This window comes from Conger conger, chromosome 16 (genome assembly GCF_963514075.1).
Source record: "Conger conger chromosome 16, fConCon1.1, whole genome shotgun sequence".
NCBI lineage: Eukaryota > Metazoa > Chordata > Actinopteri > Anguilliformes > Congridae > Conger > Conger conger.
The window spans coordinates 7,477,597-7,499,602 of NC_083775.1; the positions used below are offsets into that span (position 1 = coordinate 7,477,597).

Here is a 22,006-nt window from a genome sequence, read left to right on the forward strand (position 1 = left end):
TTACACTGTGGATAACTTAAATCGTCTCCGACCTTTTCTTTCTTTCTTTTGAATTTAAGGACAAATGAAGGCAGAAGGAATACAATTAAATTAAAAATTAAACCATCCACCAAACCCCCCAGCTTTGCACACGGAATCTGCCAGGTGTCTGTTCATACTTTTCCTTCTCTTAAGTTATTGATGGCTGTCCTAAACCAGCTGTAGCCGTTTGAAGAACTTTTAGACCGTGGGTGCAGAACTTTACGTCCTGGTATTTGCTCCACCCAATTATCTTAGTTTTATGGCAACTGGTATAGCTGGTGCTTATTCAGGGGTCTGATCAAGACATTATTTAGCTAATTAAATAATTAAGAGCAGAAGATGGCACAAAATCCTTAAGCGGCTAGGCCCTGGCTGTGCACCCGTTTTAGACTCAAAGCATCCCATGGATCTGGCTTGCAACTCATTCACGTTGAGCCGAGTGAAGATTCCTCACACGGGGCACCATTAACACTCAAGTAGCCGAATGGCGCTTTGCATCAACATCACCGTGTGTCCTTGTTACAAAGTTGTATGTGCTTTTATGAGAATTTAGTTTTGTGTTTTAAGTCAGCTTGGGAGAATCTTAATTTGAATAATGCAAGGGCTTTCACCAAACTTGCTAAAAAGTTTGGGGACAGCGTAATCCAACAGCCTCCAGGCTGTGAAAGCCCTTGAAATGAAAAGGTAAGAAAAATGTCAGACTTGCCTCCGGTTGTACAGGGCTACACTGAGTCTCTGTTCCAGGGGCATCACTACAGGGAGAAGAGAAATCCTCATTGTAACACAGCAGCTGCACTCTGTAAACCAGGGGTCCCCCCATCTCACCCGGAGCCGGGTCGGTGTGGGCGCAGGTTCTCGTTTTGGGCCAGCACTTGCGCCCGATCGCTCGTTAGGGAGCATAGGCCATAAACTTCGCCATCGGACCCTATTCCGGGACGACTCTCTCCAGCTCATTTTACCGCATGCCAGGGCTCTCGGCCTCTCCCTCAATCTTCACTCTCCAGTTGTTCTGTAGCCTACAACACCAGATTCAACCAACTAACTAACCATGGCCTTCAATCGAAGTATCAAGGTGTTTTAGCGGTGAGCGAATACAAAAACCTGCACCCACACTGGCCCATTTCAGAGAAGACCGTGGACGCCTGCTGAATACCATCACCAACACTCATGCAGTCGACATCAGTGCTGTTCGCACCTGCTTTGCTTGCCCAGCCAATCAAGACAAACAGGTCTTGTTTGGCAGTAAAGTTGGGCACGCAAGAGTGGCACGAGAATCTAAACTGCTATACTTTCATCCAAAGAGACTTTGTCGATTAGACTAAGCAGGGGACAAACCCCCTGCAGGAGCAATGCAGGGTTAAGGGCCTTGCTCAAGGGCCAAACAGCTGTGCGGATCTTATTGTCTCTACACCAGGGCTTGAACCGCCAACCTTCCGGCTCCCAGTCATCTACCTTAGCCACTAGGCTACCGGTTTGCCCCTCTTCAAGTATCAAGTAACTTCCAAGTATTTCCAATTGAATTTAAGCCACAAAAAAGAAATCTTACAGCTGGCCACGTGGTCGTACAGTACCAACCTCGGGGAAGACGCGGTCCTTTCCGCAGGTCATGGAAAAAACAGGCTTGGTTTTAATCACATTTTATTACATTAAATGTTTTTACAACAGTACAGGAATCAGTCACATGAGCACGTTTTTGTGGACCTTAGGAATATACCTGCAACAAGATCAGAGCTTAACAGGTGTTTCAAGTGATGCAGTGTACAACAAAAAAAACTACCAGAAGGATGGCCCTTAGGGCCCTCACCAAGCCAGGCTGGGGACAGGGAAGTCCAACAGCATCTAGTGTGCTGCGAGGGCCTTGTGACAACGCAGTGTGTTTTTGTAAACTCTCCTTCACAGAAAGGTGTTACCGTTCACTGTATTCACATGCATTCATAACATTACTAACCTTTTCTTTTTTTCCTTAAACTAATCTTCACATCTAAAAAATCTAAGAAAACAGAAGGGGATCGAAAAAACAACTACAAAAAAAAAAAAGTCAAGTGTTGGCAGTTGCAACAAAGTTATGGTTTTTCCTCTCTCTTCCTTTTGCGATTAGGTAAAATGCATTAAAACGAAAGGTCTCATGGCCTCACAATGTTCTTTCGCCCACCTTGTAGGTCAGGCAAACTAACGGCGGTGGTGTGGGGTAGGGCTTAACTGTTTTGGGGGCTACTAAAAAATACCAGCAAGATGAGACACAAAAAAATAGAGTTTAATCTTCAAACCTATTGAAAGGTGGTGGATCAGCATCAATACCGACCGCCCTGAGACATTACGGGGGGTCTCATTCCCATGGGGGGCCGGGGGGGTCCTCCTTGATAGGGGGGCACCATGGGGGGGCCCTGCCCGTACGGTGGCATGCCTGCTGGCATATACCCCGGCATTCCCTGGGGGGGCGCCCCGTACTGACCTGCGACACAAGACAGCGGCACAAGTGAGCTCTCAATCTTCCTTTAACCCTTTAAGGTGTAAATAAATAAATTGAATAAATGGAAAGTTCATACAAATTGAATAAATGGCATAAATGGAAATTGGCGAAGGATTAATCCTGCACAGGTATTAGGAAGTATTTTCAGACAGAAAGTGGTGTGTGGAATCGCTTGCCAGGACATGTAGCGGAGGCAGACACACTAGGAGTTTAAGACCAGGCCCGAAAAACATCCCGAGGGGCATTTTGATAATTCGTAGAAAACAAAACACAAGTTCTAACAAAAGTTAAATTACTCCGAATGATATACAAATCACCTAAACAAAAAAAGAAAAAAAGAAGTTGTACATTTTATTCTACGCCATAAATGTGTGTGTGTGTCCTTGTATTGGAACTACACTTAATACATGTAATACAAACAAATATATCGAATATTGATTAAAACGTTCCCTCAGAATGCTGAAAAGTGTGTGGTTTTGGGATCAGGAGAAGGGCCTACCGTGCATGGGCTGCTGGGGGGGCATCATGGTGCCCATCGGCGCCCCCGGAGGGGCGGCCATGTGGGCCGGTCCAGTTCTGGGAATGTTCCGTTGGTACCGGGGCAACTGAGCCCTCCTTTCCTCCTACGGAACAGGCCAGAAGAATAAAACATTAATAATTAAAGTTAACTCTCTCAACCTTATATTTACCTTTTCAACCAATCAAAAAATGACTGCTATAATTTTTTTTAACATTACATTATTACATTATTACATTATATGTCATTTCATGCTTTTATCCAATTAGACTGAGCAGGAGACAATCCTCCCCTGGAGCAATGCAGGGTTAAGGGCCTTGCTCAAGGGCCCAGTGGCTGAGCGGGTGTTATTGTGGCTACACTGGGAATCGAACCACCGACCTTGCGGGTCCCAGTCATGTACCTTAACCACTACGCTACAGGCCAGTTCTGAGCCCTTACTAAAGCCCGACTAAGTTAGGGATTTGGGTGGGGCCACTTCATATTGTACTAGTACAGGGGTCAGCAACCCTGGTCCTGGAGAGCCGCAGGGTGTGCTGGCTTTCGTCTCCACCTTAAAATAAGCAACCGATTCAGACCCAAGAAACCAGGTGAGGTGAGTTAACTGTGTAATCAACGGCTTTCATTGATCAATTAATGCCAAGTAACAACGAAAGCCAGCGCACCCTGCGGCTCTCCAGCACCAGGGTTGCCGACCCCTGTACTAGGGTCTGAAAGGGTTTATTTAACAAGGCCACAAGAGGAGGTCATAAGAAGACTCAACGGCAATAAGAAGAATCAACGCAAGAAGGATTACACGAGCATAAGCAGGCACACGGAATATGGCACATTACTACAATTTCAAAAAACCGCGAAAGACGAACAAACGCTAAACTCCCTGAACGTGGGGGGGTAAAAGATATTGTCGAGATAAAAAAATGGGGGAAAAAAGAAAGAAAAAATTCAGAACTCACCAGTGAGATGTCCTCATCGGGGTGGATCAACTTACTGGTGGCGCTGAGGGAGGTGAGGGTGGCGGGCTTGCTGGTGACAGCGGCGGGCGGTTTGGACACGGTGCTGCTAGAGGTGGCGGCCGCCACGGACTGGCTGTACGCCGGGAATGTGGGTTTGGGCGGGTCCGAGGCGGCGGAGGGCGCGGAGAGGGGCTTAAAATCCGTGCCGACGGGCCCCGACACCGCGGTCTGCTGGGCCTGTGCGGGGGGGGGGAGGGGCAGAGTGAGGGAACAGCCCCTCGGCAACCCAAAACACACCTCGACGACAAGCACTCCGACAACTTCAACCCACAAAACCCCTCTAAGCATTCCCAAACTTCGACCCAAAAAAACCCCAGGACAAGCATTCCCAAACTTCAACCCAAAAAATCCCTCTAAGCCAGTGTTTCCCCAACTCCAGTCCTCGGGACCCACGTGCCAGGAGGTTTTTGTTGTCACCAGTAGCTCACACACCTGATTTAACTAATCAAGGGCATTTCTGTGGTTTGATTGGTTCAATCATTAAATCAGGTGTGTGAGCTACTGGTTACAACAAAAACCTTCTGGCATGTGGGTCCCGAGGACTGGAGTTGGGAAACACTGCTCTAAGCATTCCCAAACGTCGACCCAAAAAAAACCCAGGACAAGCATTCCCAAACTTCGACCCAAAAAATCCCCCTAAGCATTCCCAACCTTTAACCCAAAAAAATCCCTCTACAAGCAATCCTAAACATCTACCCCAAAAAAAACCCCAGAACAAGCATTCCGAAACTTCAACCCAAAAAAAACCCACAAAGAGCACTCAAACTTAAACCCTATAAAAGCATTCCCAAACTTCAATCCAAAAAAAACCTTCAGACACACTCCCACGTCCATCCAAAAACCCTTCTTAGCATTCCCAAACTTCAACCCGAAAAAATCCCTCGTTCCCAAACTTCAACAGCACCCCCGGGGAAGGAACCTTCATCAAGACACGCAATGCAAAAACAAAAATGAAAAACAGCATGCTACGTTCCGCAGCACGTGGCAAAGTCAGGAAATTGCACTGGAAAACAATGCTTACAACTAAGCCTGGAAAAGCCGTAAATTAGGCACCAAACAAATCTGTGCGTTAAGGCCTCCATCGATTGTGCAGACCACAGCAGAACCAAATTAATTAATAACTTTTTAAATTTCATTTTATTTTTTACAAGTCTGCTTGGATTGCTGTTAAAGACACAGATTTGGCAAACACGGTCATGCAGCAAGCCAAAGCGTGCCACTGGGCCAATACAGAACGAGCGGACGGCAAAGGCAGGGCAAGTTTCACTCATCAGGAACTCATTACCACTACAACAGGAACTCATTACGACTACAGCAGGAAGTCAGTTTTAGCGAATGCGCTTTTTTTTTTTTTCTCCCCAAGACAGGCCGTTTGCTGCATGCCATGGACATTTCCGTGGAACTGCACTACGGCAAATGAGGCGAGGCAAGGCACGGCATGGGCGTACTTGTGCCGCACTCGGCTCAGGCCCCGCCTCCGTGCTCGGGGAGGGTGATTTTGTGCTCGTGCTCGGAACGAGACTCCCCATCTGCAGGGTAGAGAGAGGGGAAAACAGTGACACGACCGGGGTGGGGGGACGACGTTCGAACGAAGGCACAGACACAGGCGTCAGTCGTCTGCTAGGATCGGTTTCCTCAGTCCGGCGACTCATTTAGATGAGTAATCCAAGGTGACTATTCATATTCTTCCCGTTATCACAGGGGGGAGGTGGAAGTGTGTTCACTGCTGCAGTACTTGTTTGGGGCAGAAGTGCTCATGTCGATATCATCTTTTCATTTGTTAATCATTTCCAGATTCCCCCCCCCCCCCCCCCCAACCCCTGCACTCAACCAAAATTGTTGATTTCCCCCCCCCCCCCTCCCCCCAGCAACCACTCCTGGCAACATCAGGAGCGGGCATATCCATTTCACCGGAGGATAACAAGGCCAGGGTACTCTTTCTGCGTCCGCAGGTGCCTGCTGTGACCAGGAGTGGCCGCTATAGAGCAACGGGACCAACAGAAACACCAGCGGACCCCCTATCATTCCCCGGCAAGGCTGAGCCAATAATTGGATGGCGTGCAGCTTCTCATACTGAACCACAGGGAATTACAGACACATCACCCCCAGCTGCGATATTAAAAAAAATGCTACGTAACCCCAATTCATATAACAAGTAATTATTCATTTATTAGAACCTTCAAGATTTCCTTCCCTCATTTGTGACCCAAAAAAAACAAGCTGGGAGCCAAACCGCAAAATGTGTGAAGTACTCAAGGGCCTAATTGTTCCCAAATGCCAGAGGAGCCCCACACCAGGAGCGAGGCGGGGCTGCTCTGGAATACTCTCAGGCCTGGGGAGGATAAGGGGTGGTACTCTCTCAGGGCTGGGGAGGATAAGGGGTGGTACTCTCTCAGGGCTGGGGAGGGTAAGGTGTGGTACTCTCTCAGGGCTGGGGAGGATAAGGGGTGGTACTCTCTCAGGGCTGGGGAGGGTAAGGTGTGGTACTCTCTCAGGGCTGGGGAGGATAAGGGGTGGTACTCTCTCAGGGCTGGGGAGGATAAGGGGTGGTACTCTCTCAGGGCTGGGGAGGATAAGGGGTGGTACTCTCTCAGAGCTGGGGAGGGTAAGGGGTGGTACTCTCTCAGGGCTGGGGAGGATAAGGTGTGGTACTCTCTCAGGGCTGGGGAGGATAAGGTGTGGTACTCTCTCAGGGCTGGGGAGGGAGGGGGAGGATAAGGGGTGGTACTCTCTCAGGGCAGGGGAGGGAGGGCGGGGGGGAGGCGTGATGCGTACCTGTCCGGCGCTGGGGAACAGCGGTTTGGAGACGGCGAGCTGGGGCGCGGGCACAGAAGCGGAGCTTACGGCAGGCCGGTTCAGCATGCCCTGAGCGGAGACGGGGGGCGCATGGGGCATGGGGGGCATGCCTGGCCGATGCCCCGGCGGGGGCATACCTGAGGGGCAGGAACACACGGACTGAGACACGCCTCACGCCACACGGATCAGCTCATCGCCACAACCGTCATTTTACACAAGCTTGTTCGTTTCTCGTCAAGCGATCCCAACAGTTACCAGGGTTCCCACGGTCACCTATGCCCCCTGTTCAACGAATTTCAAGTCCTTTCAAGGCCTCTGTCCCCAAAACTCAAAGTCCCATAAAAACTGCACGGCTGGCAAGAAAGGATATTGCTCATTGGGAAGATCATGCGGTGATGGCCAGCCAATTCACAACCCACATATAAATCCAGACTTAAGGATAAAACTTTGTTCTGTCACATCTGAAGACTTTGAAGGATGGTCAGAGTGGAAAACCCAGAGGCAGGCTCTTTGTACAACTCAGATGACATACTCTATCGACCCCATTTGATCTCAACATTTTGAACCATCCGAGTTAATTAGGGGCAGTGGGCAGCCACAGAGCAGCCAACTCCAGCTCTGAGGCCAGTGCCTTGGTCAAGAGCGGTGGCAGGAGAGCACCAAAGCTGACCTGCATGCCTTTGATTGCGGGGAGAAACCCACACAAACACAGGGAGAACATGCAAACTCCAGCTAACCACTGTGGAATCTGATTGGCCAAGGGGAAAGCACATACCTGGGGGCATTCCTGGCATCATGGGGGGCATCCCAGGTCCAGGGGGCATCATTCCACCCATTGGCATCATGCTGCCAAAATAACGGGGGGCACGATGAACAAATGCCAAAACACAAGTCACAGAAATAAAAATAAAACACTATTCATTTTTTTGGTGTGTTTGAGCTTTTCATATGATCCTATTATGATCCCATATCATATTTTAGGGTCTAACTGGTTTCTGAGCGTCACGTATGAAAGGTGCTAAATTACCCCGGTGGCATTCCTGGCATCATGGGCGGAACCCCAGGCATCATGGGCGGAACGCCGGGCATCATGGGTGGCATTCCTGCACAGCCAATGGGAGGACAGGAAATCACACACTGAGCTTCTCAACAATTACCCTCAACTGTGTATTACGCCAATTCACTCATTCATTCATTCATTCATTCATTCATTCATTCATTCATTCATTCATTCATTCATTCATTCATTCATTCATTCATTCATTCATTCATTCATTCATTCATTCATTCATTCATTCATTCATTCATTCATTCATTCATTCATTCATTCATTCATTCCCCTTCCCAGAGCCCAGAGGTCCTCCTACAAACTGAGACGCGTTTCACAAAGCAGGATCACCGAGTAAAACCTGGATAACTGCACCGAGCAAAACCCAGAACACTTCAGTCCACGGTCCAGACTAGTGTGCGTTCCGGGTTTTACTCGGCCACAGCGACCCAGTGCTCACTGCGAGTTCAGGTACACGTACCTGCGTAGGTGGCGGGGGGCATGCCTGGGACAGGCAGCATCCCGGGCTGGGTCATGGGGGGCATGTAGCCGGCCTGGGGCTGCGGGACGGGCTGCTGGGACGAAGGGCCCGGCTCGTCATCATCGTCGTACTCGTCCGAGTCGTCCTGGTTGTTCTGCTTCCTCTTCTGGCTCTCGGCTGCTCCGGCACAGACACGCGCGTTACTCCACCGCTCCACTAATTACTGGCCAATTACTACTTTCTCCTTACTCAGTCGGGTACATTACAGTCATTTGGCAGACGCTCTCATCCAGAGAGATGTACAATAAAACGCAAAACCTTAACCAGGGACAAGTGCGCTGAAAACCCTAGAGCAGTGTTTTTCAAAATTGGGGTCGCGACCCCACGTGGGGTCCCGCGGAATTCAAATGGGGTCGCCTGTAATGTGTAGTAATTGATAAAATTATTATTATTATTTTTTATTTTTATTTTTTTAAATCAAGCCTTGTAGCTTACCTAACTGTACATGTATTTCCTGATCATGGAAAATAAAATGTCACTGTGCACTAATCTGGCTACTCTGTATTTGCAACACAGTATAACAAACATGATCAAGAACTAATTCTAGAAAAAAAAAAAAGTCTCTGGGGTCGCCAGAAATTTGTGATGTCAAAATGGGGTCACGAAAAAAGGTTGGGAACCACTGCCCTAGAGAGAAGTATAGTTCCAAGAGCAGGAGTGATCACAGATAAAAACTTTAACGCTTGTAGACTAAGCAAATAAACTGACCAAGAAGCAGCAATCACAGTTTTGGCAACTATAACACTAAGAATGGTAAAATAAATTAATTTAAGTTCAATAACAACTGCACACGTGGCTAATTACAGGGAAGTAGGGAGGGGAAAGGTTCAGCCTGAAAAGGTGTGCGCGCTTCAAGGTATGGGTAAGGAGTGGTATATAAAAACATGATCTTTTAAAAAGCCATCAGACCCTGTACACCACCGTACCTCAGCGTTATGTGCGTTTAGTGTCACATTCTTACATTACAATACAAATTGTTGCTCGTTCTCCGCTTCTGTAAGTCGCTCTGGATGAGAACGTCTGCCAAGTGAATGTAATGTAGTATGATGTAAAGGCAGTGCATAATGGACCCACAGGCAATGCAGAGTGGTCGACTCCCCAGCCTGCTCGCCGCAAATTAGACAACACTCAGCAGACGCTCTGACCCCGACTGACTTACAATGCAGTGTAAGAGGGCGTAAGTGCATTCGCATCAGTAATGAGTTCTTCACAGACCAAGCTAACGTTGCCAGAACACCGAAAGAAACATCACTTTGAAGAGAGAAAATAATAAAATAATAAAGCCTGCATCAGAATTCAGCCTTACTCTATCGCCACAAGTGCACTGACCAGTGATCTTCATTCCTGGTCCTGGAGAGACGCAGGGCGTGCTGGCTTTTGTTATTACTGAGCACTAAATTGCTCAAAGCTGTTAATTACACAGTTTACTCACCTCACCTGGTTGCTGATATTAAGACAAAAAAATAAAATAAAATAAAACATTTTTTAAAACAGCACACCCTGCAGTCCATCGGAACCAGGAATGGACAGGATCACTGTCATAGATCTAGTACTACTGTTACACAAGTACTAAACCACAGAGTACTACTAAAACCACACAGCACTAACCACACAATACTAACCGCAGTCTTAGATCCAATGCCGATTTGTAATTCTCACAGGTGCCTGGATCCGCTCTTCCCAATCAAACGACCGTTACGCTCAGTCCTATTTCACCCGTAATGATGAAATGATGACTCACTGAGGGCTCACGTTCTCGACTTTGCTTACCTTGCGTCTTCTGCTCCAGGACACGTCTCCTCTCGTCCATGTCTTTCTCAGGAATACCTTCCATGCCGTATATTTCCAATTCGATGTCCGTTCTTCCCGGTATGGCGTTGGGCACCCCATCTATGGTTTCTTTATGAACCTGGTGAAAAAGGAGAAAGAAAATTGCACTCAACATACCTCGAATATACGCACAAAATAATGTCACAAGTTAATTACACATTCTGGGCTTCTTCCCTCACAGCAACCTTACTTAACCTTCATCAAGAAAATGTGCAGAGACCATTTAAACATTTTAAAGAACGCTCTTTGCACCCACAAAACAACATGGCTTTCAATTCACTCTACTGATTTTTACATTACAATCTTTGTTATAAAACCATCTGTTCATAAATGACACTTTAAACATCACACAACATTTTTTATAATTCAACACAAACAGGGAAAATACCAGAGGAGCTGATGGTTGGTATCCTTACCTGCATGCAGTGAATGGCTAACCCAGGACCCGTGTACAGTTTTTTGTGGCATATATGACACTTGAAATGTTTTGCCTTCTGATGCTGAATGAGGATCTTTTCATCATCAAAATCTCTGTTGCAATACCTTGGGTTTTGGGTTAAGTTAAACTTTTCCAAAAAATTAAGTACACACACCACAGCCAACATCCTACAGTTGATTCAAAGTCTACAAGTCACCAATAAACACACCAATTCCAAAAAGGCAGTTATGCCATCCCCCATATTGTTAAGCTCGCGGCGATAACTTACTTGAACATACATTTTCAATTGCATGCACATTAATACTCAACGGTATTTAAACGCTTAAACCATTTAGTGGTCCACTGCCGATAGTCAGTTTCAGCGAGATATTTTTTATTATGGAAAAATAAAAAAAACTGGCTCACGGAACTAGGCACATTGGTCGATAGAACCGAAAACATAACACAGGAAGTAACAACGAACATCCACATTTCACCTTTTATACAATATCGAATTTGGCAAAATAATCATTTTAAAATAACACCAACAGATCACCTCGGTTTAGATGTGAACACTACATGGTGTTAATTACAAAAATACACTCAACTGAAGACCTACTTCGGCAATAAAGCCATTGATTGTTGTTGACCTAGCAAAGTAGCAAGCTTTGAAAAGTTGTCAAAATTCCCAGAAATGCAAATGGTTAACGGCTAAGCACAAAAACTGAAACGACATTAACGATAGAAAAAGACAACAGCATGCGAACAGATTAGCCCAATCTGGCGCTCAAAAAGTCCCATTATCTGATAGCAACCATTTAGCAAGCACGGCACTCGTGTTCTTCAAAGCGCATAGTAAGGCGGCCTAGCTAGCTAGCTAGCTAGCTACTTCCTTATCAAATACATTTTAGGGTTTTAAACGTTCGATTAGCTTTGGATAGCTTACGTTCAGGGCATCGTAAAAGCAGTTTATGTTTAATGTCACCACTAAAAAGGATACCAGCACCAAGGCTTCATTTGCTTCTTCTTCTTTCGTCCCATATTTACTCTGTTTGTAGGAGAAACTGAACCCGCTCCGTACGTAGCTGGCTTGCTAACCGCTGAGTATGGCGTTGGCGTGACTGTGCGCCAAGGGTCCGTGAAAACCGGAAACTACAAAACGTTCAATACTCCTCCCAAAGCAATAAAACAATTGCCGAAGGAGGCATGCGCAGATGACGAAAGCAGCGGGTCTTCATAATATTATCGGTTTCATATTTTCCTCATAAAGATTACAGCACTTTCACCCGATTCAAAAAAACATTTAAATTTGTATCAACTGAATATGTAGTTGCCTCCCAAGAGTTGCTTCAATATCAAGCTCGGAGGAACCGCATAACTCTTATTCCCAATAAGTGAAGGGAGATCATCAATGATTATTACCATTGTAACAGTCGTACCTATCTCAACAAAGCGCGTATCATATACTGTACTTGCTGTACTTGCAACATAAATGTTGATGCTGCCTTAAAATAATTGTCTTCTTGGGAAGTGTCATATCCATAGAGTGCTTAATATAAACAAAGTATGAAATTATTTTATCTTTATTTAAAAAACCTTTTCTCAGGTAATTAAACAAAGCTTGTAAAACATCGCACATATAAAATAAACTTGTGGACAAAGTAGAATGACTTTTAACTGAATTGGAATGAAAATCAAATCTGATTACCTTTTTTGCCTTCATTTTGCTTTTTGCGGTTAGGTCGGTTTAGTTGAATGTGTAAATGCTCTTTATCCTTTAATATCTATGCTTCATGATGTGTTACACATTGTAATGTAATTTTGTATTCTTTGGCAAAATAAAAAAAAACACACACACAAACAGAACTGGAACCAATCGCAAGTGAGCCGCATTCAACACGGAAATGTATGCAGTTGTACCACCGTGGCGTCATCATCAGAGCAACTGTTGACAAACGAGCAGCTGGTCAGCTAATGTTAGCTTTATCGCTCCTGTCTGACCAGCAGATAATCAGCTAAATTCCCAATTTTGTGGCAATTCTGCACAAACTGAACAAAAATGTTTACTTCTCAGACGTCTTCAATCCAGGATTCCTTTGACGTTGAAGAAAAGGACACGGATTTTGACAATGAAGACATTGTGGGATATAATCAGAAAACACAGCAATTGAACTGCTATTATTCAATCTATTTCTACCAAAGTACTAGGTATGTTTATTTATTCAAAACGTTAAATGCATTTTAATTATAGCTATGCAAGTTTTTTCAAAAGCCGGTTGTATCGTCGCCAGCTAATAGTAACATTTATTAATTTTGGAAAATATATCATAAGGCATATTGTGAACACTAGCTAGCCTAGTTTAGATCAGTGATGTTTCTAACGGAATTCTCTGGCAATATGTAGCTAGTGACGTTAGCTTGCTAGCTAGCTACCTTCACGATATCTTGTGTAGGATGCTAATATAGGTTGCTACATTTAATTAGACTAACAACAAATGGCCATTGTGTGTTGCATTTATTTTGTGTTTAGAGGCTTGCTTAATGCTTACCATGCTATATTTGTGTTGACAGATAGCTTGCTAGTGCTAGCTAACCGTTCGAGTTGACGTTAGCTTACAGCTATCTTATCTGTCACGCAGCCAGGAGCATTGTCACAGTTGTCTGTCAATATGTAACGTTTGTTATGACAAAGCCTAACATGGCTAGGCATTTCCCTAAAACACTGGACTAGAGTGAGTTTACTTTTTTGTTTGCGATTATCTTAAAAATATGAACAAAGAAATATAGATATATTTGCTGATGTATTAGAGGTTTGCCCGGTATTCTATGTGGCTGGTTGGAGTATTCATATAGTGGCTTAAGACAGGAGGGTAATTCCATGTCAACTCGACACACTTGGACCGCATCGTCGAGGGTTTTAATGAGAATCAATGAGAATTCAAATCCAAACCCCACGGTTTTCTTTTCTCCCGGGTGCTACAGATTGACTTTCTTCACATCTAAATCCCAGGTAAAGGGAGGGTGAAAAACCAGGAATTAGTGATTCAAACTTCAGTTAATGATATCTTGACAATGTCCAATACCATTTTTTCTGGAGATGGTGTTGATATTATGAGTTAACTTTGGTTAACTAGTTAAATAATTTTCTTTTCGCAAATCAGATTAAGATTAGCCTATATCTGCCAAAATAATATTCAGATAAAAGTGTAATTTCGGTTACATGGGTTTCTTATGAGGCCACATCACCATTCACATTAAAATTGTGTGACAACCTGATCCAAAAGTGTGTTGAATTGACATGGAATTACCCAGGAGTGGAACGTGATCGCCCTTCTTCGGTTTCTCTTAAACCTGTGGCGGCCAGTCGTAGGGCTACGAAGGTCCGTTTAGTCATCACTAACATGTTACGGACACAATATTGACTGTCTAGATCAGAGGCAGCCGACGTCCAAACGGCTAGGAGTCACAGAAGAACTGAGTCCACAACAAGTGAGGATGACTTTAGGTAAAGGTGGTCATGATCGCCGCTGCAATAACTGTAATTCTGTGGAACTTGTGTGTTTTGTGTGTAGCTAAATGTCAGATAAATCACATCGAATCAAAACGTCTGTCTTGATCATTTTAACTCATCGTATTTTGCTACTGAACCTGTCATCGCCGCAAGCTATGCGATTCGTAATCGTAAGTGTGTGGGGCTTGTTCTCTGTTCGTCGGGCTTCAGCGCTGTGTGTCTGCATGCTGCTTTCGGTATGAATACTTAACCCCTAGCCCAAACCATAGCCCATAACTTGCCCCTGCAGTCTCTCATTAGTGGACACGAGTTTGCCGTCGGAAGCTGAGCCGGAGTTGCGCTCCTACATTTCCCGGCGGCTAAGCAAGGGGGCGCTACTGGGCGGAATGGGCAATATCGCTACAGTGGAGCTCAGGTAACCATGTCCATGATGTTTTCACTGTCCAGAAGATGGGTCTCTTGAATCAACAACATTGTATCATTTTTCTGTAAACTGGGCTAGTCTATCCTACATAATTATGCATCCTGAACTGCATTTCTGCCATGTGAAGGGTTAGATAAAGTGCGTTTTAGTTTGGAAAACTTTCATACACACCGGTCAAACTGACTATGACAAAATAGTGGATTTATTAGAATGTAACTGAATGTTGTTATTTTCATGGTATGTTTTCTTAATATTTTATTTAGAAGCAGTAGGCGTGCTGTGGTCTAACGGGACAGGGTTGATGGGTTTTGTGAGTTTCAGTGTCCCAGAACAGGCTGTTGGGTGTTACTGCTGCCTGTTGGAGCAGGAGAGATCCCCGGACCAACCAGAAGGAGAGGGAAACGGGGACTATGTGGTGTGTTTCCTGGGAGGGTCAGAGAAGGGCCTGAACCTATATCCTTCACATGACTGTTCTAACCGAATGGTCATATTTCCCCTGTGAATGTTACATTTAGGGTCGTCCTTGAATTTGTTTCCACTTTCTATATTCGGAGGTCTTGATCCTTTAAACATCCGAGGGAAACCTCCATTTAGTTGACTTTGGTTATCAGCCTTCTGCTGACAGAGCCTTCTCAAACTACACACAGGGATATCAGATGGCAAAAATAGTTTTTGAACTAACTTAAGCTTAAGATGCAATTTTACCACCTCCGAACATACTGAATGCCCACACACCTCAGCCCCCTGAAGCCAAGCCATTTCCATTTCCGTACAAATAATCTGTTAAAAGACATTCACCCAGTGAGACCAGGACAAAGAATGCGGTGGCTTCCACAGTGCAATGTATAATGAGTGAATGCAGGGGTAGCCTTGTGACGAATGCCTTCCTTATGAGCACTGTGTTCCCTGACTGACCGAACCTTCAGACTGGAGCTGGATAAGTATGTACAGGGACTACAGAGCAGCCTCACTCCGGAGGTAAGCACAGATCCCACTCGCCGCCCTCCGGTGAGCATAGCATCTTCAACACCCCAGGTCCACCAATACAGGTTCAGGACTAAGAATCTCAAACTCCAGTCCTGGAGGGGCAGCAGTGTCTGCGGGTTTAACTCCAGTCCTGGAGGGCCGCAGTGTCTGCAGGTTTAACTCCAGTCCTGGAGGGCCGCAGTGTCTGCAGGTTTAACTCCAGTCCTGGAGGGCCGCAGTGTCTGCGGGTTTAACTCCAGTCCTGAAGGGCCACAGTGTCTGCGGGTTTAACTCCAGTCCTGGAGGGCCGCAGTGTCTGCGGGTTTAACTCCAGTCCTGAAGGGCCACAGTGTCTGCGGGTTTAACTCCAGTCCTGGAGGGCCGCAGTGTCTGCGGGTTTAACTCCAGTCCTGGAGGGCCGCAGTGTCTGCAGGTTTAACTCCAGTCCTGGATAAAACGTACTGACTGTGGGCCTCCAGGACTGGAGTTTGAGAGTGCAAATCTTTATGAGAACAATGTCATCTTCCTGGAGGCAAGTAATACACTACCTGGGTGCATTGAGACAGTGTACATTGACACTTGTGTACACTGTGACCGAGTACAGTGTGTAATCAGTGAGCTGGAGATGGACGGTTACTCACAGGTGTTGTTTACCTGCTTCTCAGCTGCCAAACCTGGAGACCGAGATCCGGCCGTATCTGAGTCGCTGGTATGAAGAGTCGGTCCTGCACATCTACAGAGTGGTACTGCTGGTCCAGGGGAACATCAGCTACCTGCTCCATGCTGTACGTGACCTCTCACTGGTATCTGCATGACCCGAACCTCATAGAGATGACAGATCTGTTCTGTGTGCACCTGTGTTCCGTGTTCTAAGTTGCTCTGAAAATGACCGTCTGCCAAAAAAAACTGTGATCTGACATAGAATGGGAGCTGACCATTCGATTGGTGTCTCGAACATCTGCAGACAAAACCCTCTTTACCAGAGGTGTCCAATTTTATCCTAAAAGGGCCGGCGTGGGTGCAGGTTTTCGTTTTAACCCAGCAGCAACACACCTGATTATAGTAATGAACTAATCGTGGTCTTTAATCAAGACCTTGATGAGTAGAATCAGTTGTCTTAGTCCTGTGCTAAAACAACAACCTGCACACAACGGTCCTTTCTGGATAAGATTGGACACCCCTGCTCTATACGAAACAAGGACATACGGTGACATTGATGCGAAGCTACTCGCTCCCCCTTGTGGAGAATCTTCAGCCTGCTAGCCATGATCGAGTGTGCGAGTGAGTTAGAAGCCAGATCCATGAGCCGCTTGGCATCTTGGGGTGACATGGCTCAGGCAGTAAGAGCAGTCGTCTGGCAGTCGGAGGGTTGCCGGTTCGATCCCCCGCCCGGGCTGTGTCGAAGTGTCCCTGAGCAAGACACCTAACCCCCAAATGCTCCTGACGAGCTGGTCGGTGCCTTGCATGGCAGCCAATCGCTGTGAGTGTATGTATGAATGGGTGAATAAGAAGCATCAATTGTACAGCGCTTTGGATAAAGGCGCTATATAAATGCCAGCCATTTACCATCTTGTGTGCGTACTGTAGGTAGCCTTATATACATCACTTAACACAGCACACAGAGAGAAGCTGCAACACAACTGAGAATGTTTACCCCCCTGTAATACGTACCTGTATCACACAGTTGGGGTGGGGTGGAGGGGGCGTGTTCCTAACCTGCCAGTGCTGGATGGTGGCAGGTTCCGGCAGGTAACCGTGGAAACGAGGCTAACGTGCTAACGTGCCGTTGTGTTGCAGGCTCTCAGCCACACGCACGTGGAGGTGACAGAGGCCGAGGAGAGAACCAAGGCAGACGTGGCCAGGTGAGGCTTCACTGTAAGGGGTGGGGTGTGACTGAACTGTTCAGATCTACTCCTACTACACCCCATGACTGTGAACTTAAGTCTTGGTCTCAGGCATTCACAATTAACCTGTTTGATGTTGAACCAAATAGTGATAGCCACATCAGCACTATAAATCGGTAGGAAAATCATCTGGTAACTCTGTGTCTCTATATTGTAAAATGACACATTCAATTCAATTTGCTGTTGAGCTGAATGTTATTTCATGTGATACACTGCAATAGTATGACCTGGCTGTGCTGTACTGTAATATGACCTGGCTGTGCTGTGGTATAGTACGACCAGGCTGTGCTGTAATATGACCAGGCTGTGCTGTATTAAGACCAGGCTGTGCTGTACTGTAATATGACCAGGCTGTGCCGTGCTATAGTACGACCAGGCTGTGCTGTAGTAATACCAGGCTGTGCTTTCTGCTCTAGGTTTATAAAGGCTGCCAGTCTGCAGGGCCTGGTCCAGGAGGAAACTCCCTCTTCCTCTCTGTGCAAGGCCATGTCGGAGGAGTCTCTCTCCGACCTGCTGATGGACTGCTCCTCCACTCCACCCACCTTCTCCAACACAGGTCCGTCTGTCTGTCCGTCCGTGTGCTGTACCCCAGTCTAATCTCCCCTCTATCACAACACAGGTCCGTCTGTCTGTCCGTGTGCTGTACCCCGGTCTAATCTCCCCTCTATCACAACACAGGTCCGTCTGTCTGTCCGTGTGCTGTACCCCAGTCTAATCTCCCCTCTATCACAACACAGGTCCGTCTGTCTGTCTGTCCGTGTGCTGTACCCCAGTCTAATCTCCCCTCTATCACAACACAGGTCCGTCTGTCTGTCCGTGTGCTGTACCCCAGTCTAATCTCCCCTCTATCACAACACAGGTCCGTCTGTCTGTCTATGTGCTGTACCCCAGTCTAATCTCCCCTCTTATCACAACACAGGTCCGTCTGTCTGTCCGTCCGTCCGTGTGCTGTACCCCAGTCTAATCTCCCCTCTATCACAACACAGGTCCGTCTGTCTGTCCGTGTGCTGTACCCCAATCTAATCTCCCCTCTATCACAACACAGGTCCGTCTGTCTGTCCGTGTGCTGTACCCCAGTCTAATCTCCCGTCTATCACAACACAGGTCCGTCTGTCTGTCCGTGTGCTGTACCCCAGTCTAATCTCCCCTCTATCACAACACAGGTCCGTCTGTCCGTCCGTGTGCTGTACCCCAGTCTAATCTCCCCCTCTCTTACAACCTGTCTATAGATCACGGTCCCACAGTATGAATCCCCGTCCATCACTAACACAGCCTCTCTGATTAGTGTGCAACCGACTAAACCTTCCCCTCTTTACCAGTCGGCTCTGCCTGGCCAGTGTACCGTAGATTTACGTCCCCCTCAAGCACGGAGCCCCGAGCTCCTGTCTCTCAGCGATTATCTGATGATCCGTTTTCCCCTCCCGCAGTCAGCAACCGTTTCTGTGACGACTGGGTCCAGGCGTTCCTCAACGCAGCGGAGAGCTGCAACCCCTTCCTGCTGCGGCAGATCCTGGAGAACTTCAAACTGAAGGTGCCCGTCTGCCCTGAAGGGGGGGGGGGGGGGGGAGGGTGACAGGGACATTCCACAGGGGCCCCCACAGGGTGTCATTTTACAGTTTAATATTTGCTTAATTTTACCAAGATCTAAACACACTTAATATTCATTATTCAAGGATGCCTTGCACATTTATCTAAGAAGTGACCTGTACTATACAGTGCCAAAATAAAATATCCATTCTGTACTTGAGGTTTTATGGTCTCAGGCAACTATTTTGAATGGAAACTGAAGGAAAGTGCTTGGCTGGGAATAGCATAGACCAGCGTTACTCAGCTCCACGTCCTGCGGGCCTCAGTGTCGTCAGGTATGTGCTCCGACCGTGTGCTACACCACCTGATTTTACTAATTATTTTACCTGCTTTGCTTCAGATAATACGCTAATTAGTTAAATCAGGTGGTGGAGCACACGGTCGAAGGAACTTCAGACACTGCGGCCCGCGGTGGAGTCGAGTAGCGCTGGCATAGACTTCGGTAGGGGAACTGAAAGGAGCAGCCATTTTGCAGTGATACACAGTACAGATTCACAGGGAAGTGAAAACATTGGAGCTTCCCCCTCCCCCACTCAGCGAATACAGTGAATGAGTATTGAGATGAGAGCGGAGGAAGACTGTCATAACCAGGCCACCCCCCCCCCTCCGTCCATCCCTCCGTCCATTCCTCCCTTCGTCCCTCCATCCCTCCCTCCCTCCCTCCGTCCATCCCTCCCTCTCTCCGTCCCTCTCTCCCTCCCTCAGGCCATCCAGGACATGAACAGCCTGAAGCGCTTCATCCGGCAGGCGGAGATGAGCCACTACGCGCTGTTCCGCTGCTCCCGGTTCCTGCAGGCCTGCGGGAACGGCGGCGTGCTGCTGCAGAACGCGCGCGCGGAGCACAGCGGCCTCGTCGAGGCCTGCGGCATCATCCGCGTGCTGGAGGAGTTCCTGAGCGAGCAGGGCCAGGAGCCGGCCGCCGCCACGCACTGACGCCTCCCGGCCAGCAGGGCGGCGACCGCCACCGCAAACCGGCCCTCGCTCATTCCACACCCCGGGCTCATTCCAATCCCGTATGTTTCTCCTCCGTTTTCTTTTTTCTTTTTTTTCTTTCTCCCTTTTCTTATCTAGCGCCAGCCATTGCGAGAGAGGGTAGGGGGAAAAAGATTAAAGAGAAAGACGTACAGACGAGAACGCGAATTAGGCAAAGGGCCTAGCTCCTTCAAATCGCGTTGGAAGCCACGTCAGTTACACACGTGGGAAATGCCCAAAAAAACACTTCCGCGAAGGATGCGCTCATGTTTTTTTGCTAAAAGGAAATATCGGGCGTTCCTAACGTCTACTTCTAGCTCCTAGAAGGACCATTTAAGGGGTTAGAATGTCCGTAAAGATGGCGGAGCTCGATCGATTTCGGGGCCAGGAGCAACGAAAGGGGAAAACTGGAGAATAATAAGAGATTGGAATGAGCCCCACTTTAGCGCCCGAGGCACTGTCCTTCCCCTCAGTGAAGCCTGTAGGGCAGCAGCTTTTACAACTACAAAACTTAAGAGCGACAGTTTGGCAAACTAGCTCACCCAGTAACATTGATAGACAGAGATTTGATGAAAATACATTGAGTAAAAACTCCCTGTACACCATCTGTGGTTGGTGGAGCTGAACCTGCTGCCTTCCAGTGAGGGAAGGAAGGTACCGTGGGCCACTTTAGCCGTGCGACCGCAGATCAAGAGCACGCATCAAGATTAACACACATTTAACATACCTTTCCAAGTTAACTGGCTCTGCCCTTCACGAGAGATTTCATATATGGAGCAAAGCTGATTTTATTTTTTAAAGTCCCGACTGGCTAAAATGTCAAAACGTCCTTTGAGAAGGACCAACTGAAGAAAAGTCCAAGAGACTTGTAGAGGTGTAGATTTCTTTCTTTTTTTTTTTGTTATAATAGACTACAATGTAAAAATCATATCTGTAAATACTTGTGTTGTGTCTGGTCCCAATGAAGAGTGTGTGAATCTGACGTCTCAACATTTTTCTGTCTGCTAAAACAGGATGATAAACTGCAAAATTTTTCTTTTGATGAGTTGTGTACAGTCCCCATGAGTTCTGTAAGTTTTGCGTCTGGTCTTGTAAGTTGTTTGAATCTGTAAACGGAGTTATAGTACAATGTTATAAGCATTAAGTGTCTATGTCTGTTTTAAAACCATTCCCCCCTCCCATTTTCTCCCCAATTTGAAGTGGCCAATCATTCCCGCTCTGTGACTCTTAATGGTGATCTCCGCTGTCGGTTTTGGAGTGCACAGAGAGGCACGGGCCCTCCCCCAAAGCACAGTGTTACGGCTGCTTCTTTTTCACGGCCGAAAAGTTGGCTCGCACAGACATGAGTCAGAGGAGGACACCGTAATGCAGCTCAACAGGCCAGCCGCCAGTGCGCTTTTCACCAGCAGGGGTCGCTGTTGAGCAAGGGGAATGACGCGTTTGATCATGAGATGTGAAAATCCGCAGACATTTCATACATTAAAAACCCGTGCATTAGGCATTTGAGAAACTAATCCCTTGCGGCAGAAGAATTCTGTGCATTATTAAAGTAGCATATTGGATGTTGAATGAAATGTGGTTTACAGTAATTATGCACAGCGTATATTATTCCCAGCCCTGTGTCATTTGAGAACTACAGCTTATGACGCCATCATAATCGATACGATTTGCGTATGAGTTACATTTTCATAACCAGATTTGTCTACACTCCGCGTCTATGTCTTGTGAAAGCAATATTGTGTAAAATGAAATATAAAACTATGTACTGTGAAGCTAAGGAACGGTCTTTGACAGATTAGCTGGAACCCTGGAACCCGGAACCCCAGAACCCCCACGCTTGCAGTGGTCCTGACTGTGACGAGCACTACTATTTTGAAATGTGTTTTAATTTTTTAACCTCATCTCGGTGTGATTCAGCTAACATTGTGATTGAAGGCGTCTTGTAAAATATGTGAAATAAATCACAAAACTATGAGTTTTCCAGTTTT

General features: G+C 46.7%; 2 protein-coding genes across 4 annotated transcripts; one reads left to right on the forward strand and one right to left on the reverse strand.

Moving 5' to 3' along the window:
* Positions 1 to 1,642: 1,642 nt before the first annotated feature.
* Positions 1,643 to 11,816, reverse strand: LOC133114715 (BUB3-interacting and GLEBS motif-containing protein ZNF207-like). Of its 2 annotated transcripts, XM_061224297.1 has the most exons (11): positions 11,655 to 11,816; positions 10,653 to 10,779; positions 10,177 to 10,315; positions 8,347 to 8,523; positions 7,845 to 7,920; positions 7,593 to 7,663; positions 6,797 to 6,954; positions 5,470 to 5,550; positions 3,962 to 4,198; positions 2,991 to 3,114; positions 1,643 to 2,473 (listed from the first exon to the last, which is right to left on the reverse strand). In XM_061224297.1, the coding sequence occupies exons 1-11, from the start codon at positions 11,693 to 11,695 to the stop codon at positions 2,313 to 2,315; spliced, it is 1,392 nt and encodes a 463-aa protein (XP_061080281.1). In that variant the 5' UTR covers positions 11,696 to 11,816; the 3' UTR covers positions 1,643 to 2,312. The 2 variants fall into 2 exon arrangements, with proteins under 2 accessions (XP_061080281.1, XP_061080282.1); XM_061224298.1 differs by lacking the exon at positions 5,470 to 5,550.
* A 791-nt stretch (positions 11,817 to 12,607) lies between these two features.
* c16h17orf75 (chromosome 16 C17orf75 homolog) lies at positions 12,608 to 21,993 on the forward strand. Of its 2 annotated transcripts, XM_061225244.1 has the most exons (10): positions 12,608 to 12,862; positions 14,085 to 14,159; positions 14,455 to 14,580; positions 14,911 to 15,042; positions 15,510 to 15,567; positions 16,221 to 16,340; positions 17,353 to 17,417; positions 17,876 to 18,015; positions 18,887 to 18,990; positions 19,752 to 21,993. In XM_061225244.1, the coding sequence occupies exons 1-10, from the start codon at positions 12,714 to 12,716 to the stop codon at positions 19,977 to 19,979; spliced, it is 1,197 nt and encodes a 398-aa protein (XP_061081228.1). In that variant the 5' UTR covers positions 12,608 to 12,713; the 3' UTR covers positions 19,980 to 21,993. The 2 variants fall into 2 exon arrangements, with proteins under 2 accessions (XP_061081228.1, XP_061081229.1); XM_061225245.1 differs by lacking the exon at positions 14,085 to 14,159.
* The last annotated feature ends 13 nt before the right edge of the window (positions 21,994 to 22,006 follow it).